The 9,396-nt window shown below is 38.2% G+C and overlaps 1 protein-coding gene across 1 annotated transcript; it reads right to left on the reverse strand.

Moving 5' to 3' along the window:
- Positions 1 to 206: 206 nt before the first annotated feature.
- Positions 207 to 2,446, reverse strand: LOC128198052 (uncharacterized). The gene is made up of 2 exons (XM_052881208.1): positions 2,006 to 2,446; positions 207 to 971 (listed from the first exon to the last, which is right to left on the reverse strand). Exons 1-2 carry the CDS (start codon positions 2,187 to 2,189, stop codon positions 253 to 255), a joined length of 903 nt encoding a protein of 300 aa, XP_052737168.1. The 5' UTR covers positions 2,190 to 2,446; the 3' UTR covers positions 207 to 252.
- Between the last annotated feature and the right edge of the window lie 6,950 nt (positions 2,447 to 9,396).

Raw genomic sequence — 9,396 nt, forward strand, 5'->3', positions numbered from 1 at the left:
TTTTTATGCAGGAATATAGGGAGTTGTTATTAGATGAAAATACATTTTTTAATTTTTTTAGAATGAGTGTGGCCAGCTTTAATAATTTGGTTGAAACCTTAAAACCACATATAAAAAAGCAATATACCAAATTCAGGAACCCTTTAGAACCAATTGAAATGATTGGTATTACATTGAGGTAAGTAATTCAAATATCATAATACTCGTAATGTTAATCAGTTATTAATTTATTATCTTTAAAAACAGTTTAATTTAAGTATTACTATTAGGTAACAAAGCAAAGTTATAATCTTCTTCTTGACTATCATCAGTAAAATTATTAATCGTAGTGTTGGTTGAGTAGGTAGCTTCGAATTCATCTGTTCGATACGATGATGGCGATGGTGACTGGGCATGTTGTCCAGTTTGATATCCGCGTGACTGCAATGGTGTTGCTTGATACTGTTGTCCAGTTTGATATCCGCGTGACTGCCATGTTGTTGATTGAGTCTGTTCCCCGAACCGAATTTCGGTAATGATATTTATAACTTTGCTTTGGAATGTCAAAGTTTGTAATTCCGTAAAGCTGTCCAAAGAAGGCAAAATTCCTTTGAAAAATGATAAGTGGCGGTTTTCTTTCTCTTGCAACGCTTTTAATGCTTGCGCCTCGAAATCATCTATTGCTTGGTTTGATCTCTTACGGCTTGCAGGCACGTAGCGAGAAGGACCTGGGGGTAACGAGGACATTTCTTTTGTAGGAAATGGAGAAGATGATGCTGTGTTTTCATTTCGTTCCGTTTCTTCAGACACCATTTCAAGGCTACTATCAGTTTTATTTTGGGCAACTTTCATCAAAAACAGCAACTGATTGTAATAATGATATTTCTTCAATTGTTTTGCCCCTGATCCAGACGAACTGTTTTCTTTTATTTTTTTTACGTATCGAAAAAAGTTGTCCTTCACGCTTCTCCATTTTTTCACAACCTCGTTACCTGCAAAGAAAGAAAAAAATGTGTAAGTACCTAACTTGTCTACACTGACCAATCTAAATGGGCCACCCTGTTTATTTTTTTGTGTTTCTATTTCAGGTACTTAGGCAGCGGAAATTCGATAAACGACTTGCATTTCAAATTTAAACGTGGAAGAGCAACAATTTCTAGAACTATTTCGTCAGTTTGTCAAGCTATATGGAAATATGTTCGACCACTGTACATAGAAGAGATCACAGTAGAAAAACTACAAAATATTGCATTAGATTTTGATCTCAAAGCTAACTTTCCTCATTGCTTCGGGGCAATTGATGGGAAACATATACGTTTAATAAAACCAGACAAAAGTGGCTCTCTGTTTTATAATTATAAAAAATATTTTTCAATTGTTTTGCTGGCGGTTGTTGACTCAAATTATAAGTTTGTTTTTGTCGACGTGGGTGCATATGGTAAGGAAAGTGATTCTACTATTTTTAGAAATTCGACACTGTACAAGATTTTAATGAGAAATGAATTACCATTGCCTGATCCTCAACCACTTGGAAATGATCATAATAACGAGCCACCCATCCCTTATGTACTCGTCGGTGATGAAGCTTTTGGTTTAAGTAAGCATGTTATGCGCCCATACGGCGGATCCAATCTCAATGTGAAACAAAGAGTTTATAATTATCGCCTTAGCAGAGCACGTAGATACGTGGAATGTGCATTTGGGATCATGGCAAATAAATGGCGCATTTTACATAGGCCAATTGATACGTCATATGATTTAACTATTAATATTGCGAAAGCATGTTGTGTTTTACACAATTTTGTTATACAACACGATGGGTTAAAACAACAAGACAATATGGCAATAAGTAGGTTCTCACAATTGAGACCCCATAGCAATGAAGAATCATTAGCCGAAAATTTTATCAGAGATCAATTTGCTAATTACTTTATGAGTCCAGAAGGGGCTTTACCATGGCAGTTGAAAAAGATATAAATTAACTTATGTATTGAATTTACAAATAATATAATAAATAACAACTCACCAATTTTGTTCTTTTTTTGGTCCTCAAACTCCTCGTAATCTTGAAATATTTTTTTACAAACAGCTACCCATTCATTCGCTTTACGAAATTTATCACTGTAATGTTCGTGTGATTTATCCCATATAATGGGTCTTTCTTGGACCAAGGATATGAGAAAATCTATATCAATATCCTGCTCACTCATGGTAAAATAGAAAATGTCGTTACGCTCGTCTAGCTTTCTCCTCTAGCAGTGCATCACTGTCCGTCGTCGCAGCGGAGCTCCGACAACGCAGCGCATCACCCTCCCTCCCGCTATAGTCTCTTGTCCGTCGATCCGTTGAAACGTCGCGCGCGACGACGCAACGGTCTAATGGGGCATGTCATAAAAAATGTATGGAAAACGACGCAGCGACGACGCTGCGACGACGCAACGCAGCGCAACGCACTAATGGGGCCTCGCTCTTATATAGCTGGCTACAAATTATGATGCATAAAAGATTCAAAGTGACATTACACTGAACGGGAATATGACGTTTAATGTCGATACTCTGACTAAGCTAACAATGGACTAAAGTTTGACAGGGCAGTTTTCGTTATGCTTTTGTTGCAACGATCAAGTAATTCGATTTTAGGGTTCCGTGGCTAGATAAAAATGTAGAACCACTATAGGATCACTTTGTTGTCCGGTTGTCTGTCAAGATCAATCTATTTCTTAAATAATGATTTATTTATTTTGCTATCCTTCGCGAAAAGCCGACGAACCCATGCGACAACGTCACCCAGATCCGACAAAATACTCTCTACGTACGTTTCACCCCAAAACCGGAGCATCCTCAGGAGATGTTGACTCTACAATTGCAATTGCAGGTTGTAGAGTCAACATCGCGAAATAAATAAATCATTAAATAATCATGATGAACTTCCGCAAAGTAACGCCTGCTTCTATCCGTTATCTATTTCTATTCTATTTCGGGAAAGAGTGGAGGGCAGAGGTATCAGTTAAAGAAAACCATATATTTACATAAGTAGTACAGACTAAGTCCTTTGATATTGTAAAAGAAATCTAAGCTAATGTAAAAAAAGATACGGCCTTTTACGTCGCAAAATACGTACATTTCAAGTTTCGACACTTGTTGTGTCTTCGTCTTCCGTTGAATAAAATACTATAAAATATAGCAAATAACAGTCTCATACAACAAACAGAGAAAATTCTGAAACTATACAATAACAGTTTTAATTCATTAGTAATTAAATCGTAATAAAATATAATAATCTTCAATCATCGAGGTTAAACAAATATTAATGTACTTACCTGCGTACGGAACCCTCGGCGGGCAAGTTTGACTCACACTTATCCGATTTTTAATGTTTATGTCATCCATTTCGCGCTTGACCGAAGAACTTTCAACAAACATAAAGATGATGAAAATGGATAATGGTTTGATGTTAAAACTATAAATTTGTATATTATTTCAATTTGTCGTCGTTATTATTGAGAAACTGAAATAATACATAATTGTGTGTTAACGAATTTTCAATCGACGTAAGACAGAGAGAAGGCTAACAATTCGACATGTGTATTTTTTTTTATGTTACATCCGTAACTTTTTACCGAGTTGTTCGAATTTCATTTTTTTTTATTAGAAAGGGTATATTTCGAATTAGGTCCCATATAAATTTGATTAAAAATATCCAATCCGAAGTGTAGGAAAATAGGGGATGATTGAGTGTATACCCATTAATTGTAAATTAAAACTACGCCTAACTTCTTTTAGTGTAGTCCGATTTTGATAATTCTTGTTTTATTAGATAGCACTTCAAAATCAATCTCGAATTAGATGAAAAAGAAAGTTTCTACCCTAAGGGTGGGAAAATAAGGATGATGTGTTCATCACTAACCGACGCCTCACAGTTTAATTCGCTTAGTTCCCGTTAACATGAGAATACGAGGATGAAATATAGCTTGAGATACTAACAAATAATGTGGCTTTCCCAACCAGATAAAACCTCAAGGCGAGGGCGGCTCGTCTATACTAATATTATAAAAAGGTAAATTTTGTGATATTGTAGCGGGTAATCTCTAATCTATCTATTAAGCCGATTTTGAAAATTCTTTTACCACTAGAAAGCCAGGTTCTCAGAGAACAGGAACTCGCGGGTGAAACCACGCGTTGTCGGCCATAATAAAATTAAGAAACTATTTTTTTTGAATTTACTCCTTGAAAATCGATTTTTTCATATATAGCCCCCGGTATGAAAAATGCGTTACGTTTTTGTGCGCAACCTATTCTGCGCACCTTTTACCGTGCGCTGCCACCACCTATTTAGACAGTCGATCTGAAAGAGCGTGCGTACATGCGTCGGAGCTGATACACACTTTTTATAATGTATTATTGTACATACCTACAGGTATTAAGTATATTTAACCGTTAAAATGTAGGTTTGTTAGAACATACCGATATTTAAATAGATAAACAGATCTGGACCTTTTCAACTGATACACTGTCTGACCCGTAAATTTATTAAGACCTAGGCGAACTAGGCGCTGCACGCTAAACATAAACCTGGATCAATAGATGTGATGTTTGTGACGCAATAACTAAGTTCCTGGTTATGAAAGTTACGTGGGTTTTATTAAAATTACTTTCAGTTATCTATCTATATTTAGGATATATATATGTTATATGGCGTATTTTCAGTTGTGTGCATTTTAAAAAATTTAATATCAGGTGTCTCAATCGGTGAAGGAAAACATCGTGAGGAAACCTGCATACCAGAGAATTATCTTAATTCTCCGCGTGTGTGAACTATTGGCCTAACCCCTCTCATTCTGAGAGGAGACTCGAGTTCAGCAGTGAGCCGAATATGGGTTGATGACGACGACGACGATATATGTATATATATGTTATTTGGTTATAAATCCATGTAAATGTGGTTTACAATACGCGAGTAAAATACTCGTAAGCAATACTTAGTTTAATTTTAATACATCCAATTATTTTTTTGGGTCTTTGAGTAAAAAAAGTTATGTGCATTTTAAGAAATTAAATATCAGGTATCTGAAACAGTGAAGGAAAAACATCTAGAGGAAACCATACTAGAGAATTTTCTTAATTCTCTGCATATGTGAAATCTATGCCAATCCGCATTGGGCCAGCGTGGCGGACTATTGACCTAACCCATCCTATTCTAAGAGGAGGCTCGTGCTCAACAGTGAGTTGTAAATGATGATGATGACACAGAAAAATTATTGGAAAACGCAGACAAAGTAGCGGTTATCCACTATACACAAAAATAATAACAGTTCGGTGTAGAATTACAATTCATTACCATATTGCCACATTGCCAGATAGCTAATCTATTTCGGGGCGTAACTACCCTCGAATCGATCGCTCTATGCGGGCATTATCGACGGCATCGGGAGGCATCCCACCCCCCCAGGATGGGGTCCTGTTATCCCAAAATAACTCCTATCACAAGCCATTAAAGACCAGGAACTGGTTGCAACACGGATAACAGCGATCGATACGGTGGAAAACTACCGACATGGAAAGCCAATTAACTCCTCTGTACCCGTATTTTGTGACCTAATTGAAATTGTCCTGGCGTTTTCACCCTCGCACGTCATGTTTAAAGATAATGTGGCGCCATAGAAAAGGGTTCAATCAAACAATCAATAACAATCCATATTCGACTCAATATTGAACACGAGTCTCCTCTCAGAATGAGAGGGGTTAGATCTTACTCCACCACTCAGGCCCAATATGAATTGGCAGAATAAGGCAGCCCAGTGAATATGACCTCTGCCTGCTTTTCGCAGAGCGTAGATTACTATCTGGTCAGGGGTACCTCCAATTTTTCAGTAATGTGCATTTTAATACGTAAAATATCTAACGGTTAAGGAAAAACATCGTAAGGAAACCTGCTTATCAGACAATTTTGTTAATTCTCTGCGTGTGTGAAGTCTGCCAATCCGCATTGGGCCAGCGTGGTGGACCCTGAGAGGAAACTCGTGTTCAAATGTGCCGAATATGTGTTGTTAATGATGATCACGTGTCTACTTCAGTGCTAATGCTAAACAAAAGCTATGACATTAAAGTCTTAGAAATCTAAACTGTATTGTCATTTGCTGGGCCAGGCACCATAACGGCATAGTCACTGAACCATTTATCGCTTCAGCAAACGGATCTGGGGGAACTAGTCCTTTGTATAAAAAAGTTTACGAAATCTGTACGTAGTGTACAAACAGAGCGTGACCACCCAATCATGACGCCATAAATAATTTCCTGTAGCAATTAATGTCATAAATACATCCGCCCGCAGATACCTAGTTGTAGATAGTTTCACGCCAATATTACCGCAATTTTACATTTTTAACACTGAACGCTAACTCTACTAATGGCCAAACCCCTCTCATACCGGGAGGAAACTCGTGCTCAGCAGATGAAGATGATAATGAAGTTTATAAGGTTTATAGGATGTGTATCTGTGTGGCGTCGTAGCTATCAAACAGAAGAATAAAATTTAAAAGAAAGCTGAGTTTTTGGAAAAGGATTCTGATATGCCAATGAAAACTTCATCGTTAGTTAGGTAATCCTATCATCTTTGGATTAGCATAATTGGAATTTACGGATATACTTCACTACCAGTTTTTTTTTATTTACTTGTTTTCTAACTATTCCATATTATGTCTAATAATTTCTACAGATTAAACTATCTCAATACCTCATTTAAATCTGGGAAAGGGAAGAAATTATGCCAGGGTTTAATGAACAAACCTTCTATAAATAAAGAAGAAATGTGATCCATGTATTTCAAGTTAAGGGCGTAGTATTACCTACTACGCCTAATGTCAATTCTAGATACCATGGAAACGCAACCACATCTATATTGTATTAAGAGACAAAATTTTATAATCTTCTGTGGGATTATCTGTGACGATACTAGGTGGCAAAGAATAAGTCTGAATGTTTGTCGTTCTGAAAGGGAATGTTAAAAATTCCCATGTCTAGTAGTCTAGGACAAGCCTCTAAAACAATATAGGTATGCGTAGGTAATTTTCTATATGCACTGTTTGTAATAATTTTGTTTGTGATTTGCTTCTTGTTGTAGACCCAGCTTCATTCCTCTATAGAATGAGGCTTCGAGAATCAATATTTAAAGTGTGGCCACTCATATTGAAGTAGGTTACTCGATGGACCAGTTTCTTCCTTCCGCGAAAATTTTGCGTTGACTTTTTTTGTTGTACAAGTCCTTTTTAGATTCAGGTTGTAATATTTGGAGTACCTACTTTTAATACTACAAGTATATATTTTGGTACCTACATTATTTCCTTACATGCTTTAATGAAATGTATATGTTGCTCTACCTACATAATTTTTTTTTATTCTTTACAAGTTAGAACTTGACTACAATCTCACCTGATTGTAATACTTACCTTAATATATATTTGTGACAACCGCGTTAACTATTGATCAAATCCCGTTCTATATAACTAGATATTTACTAATCCTATCTACCTATCAAAGTGAAAAAAGTCGAAAATTGGTTTTGTATCTACACGATATAAAAGAGCAGCTGTCTTCTTGTATGATCAATAACTCATTCGACTTGGAGTTATTTTAATCAAAGTAGCTTTGACAATTTAGTAATTACTAATTACAGCTCAGTCGATTTCCATCGTGTATCTAATTATAGTAAGTAGGTAGGTAGGTAAAGACTACTAAGTATTCTGCGCGCTGTTAAATGTAATTCAGTGATGAGCGTTTAATCTCGCAGCATTGGTAATCCAATCTGTGGAGGTGGTCAATTTGAAAGGTTACCACCTCGGTCTCGCACCTGCGTCGGACATTCTCACCGCCATAGCCGAACTTATCGTCTCGCGTGACGCAACCAAAAACAGGATCCACCTCCCAACAAAAAGTACCACGGCCACTATTTCGAAACTCGTGCGCACCTAAATAGAGAAAGGCATCTATGTGCTTGTACATCATTTGTAGCTCCGCTAGTCGCAACCCACGGGGTACGGGGTGAATGCCCTTAATGTCCTCCGTCCTCCTCGGGTATAGCTCCATCCCGTTCTAGCGTGCGAGAATCCCTCTTCTTTTGACTTTGAAAAGAGGGCACGTAATTCTACGCTACATTTGAAACTCAACTCTATATCTTTGACTATAGAGTATAAATTTACTTAGGTGGATTGTTTCTGTGTTCGGTTAAGGGTGTGTGCGCACGCGCATTGCGTTTGTATTCAAATGAGGACAGTGCGTTCCGCGCCGGAGAGCACTATGATTGTACTTTTTTAGTCCATAAGCCGTAATCAGCTACAAGGAAATGGGCATCCTTAGGGGTGGCGAGGCGTCTCGTCGGCCAGCTATTGAGGGCAGCATCTTGTTAATACAGCAATTAAGAGCGCATAGCACATGTGCTACATCGCAGATCATATTAATGCACGCTCCGAATGTTTGCTCGTGAATGTATTGTCAATGTGATGTAATGATCATATTAGTAGACGTGATTGATTTACCTGCATACACTTCCTTTTTTTTTAAGGAGCTGAGTCCATTTTGGACTATGCCGCTCCGTAACCGCCTTTTTTTTTCATGCGCTTGACTACAATTAAGCCTGATGGTAAGCATTAATGCGGTCTAAGTTGGAGCGCGCTTACCTAGAAGATGCCTATTCACTCTAGCTTTGAAGGTGTCCAAATTTTATGGGTCAGGAAACACAAACGCCGGAAGGGCATTCCAAATTTTTGCTGTACGAATCAGAAATGTAGATGCAAATCTTTTCGTACGAGTTGCCTGGACATCCACAATATATGGATGCCACCGTTTATAACCTTTATAACAATACTAATCTTATAATTGAATTAATTTGCTTAATACTTTTTCTATTAGGCAGTACCAGCGCCCTGGCCTCCTTTGACTGAGGATGTTTTTTTTTCTGATTGTGTAAGTGCCGTAGGCTCCTTATGAGACCTCAGCGGCGTCACCGGGGGATTTGGGGATTTCGTCTGATGGGGCTCGAAGGCAGAAGCAGAGTAGTTGGGCGGAACGACTATCTAAGGGAGTCTCCTCTGAGACTCGGACCTCGGCTTAGAGGGCCGTTCGGGAAGGGTGTTTTGGTCCGAGTGTATCAGTCCGGGCGCCCCCAAAATCGTGGGTTAAAAAGCCCACGTCTGGGTGACGTCAGATATCGGGGACCTCGTGCATTATTACAGCCGCCCACCTCTCTTAGTGCAGGAAATCTTTGCAGTACTTCCTGTCGCACTGCCTCGTTTCTGACATACTCCAACACGTGGTAGATGTCTTCTGGCTTGTCACAGTCTGGGCACTTTGGTGACGGAACTTTTCCCATCAGGAAAATAAACGTGTTAGTTGGAATGTGTGCAGATCGGAGTCGCAGGGTAT

Source organism: Bicyclus anynana, chromosome 4, assembly GCF_947172395.1.
Source record: "Bicyclus anynana chromosome 4, ilBicAnyn1.1, whole genome shotgun sequence".
NCBI classification, from domain to species: Eukaryota; Metazoa; Arthropoda; class Insecta; order Lepidoptera; family Nymphalidae; genus Bicyclus; species Bicyclus anynana.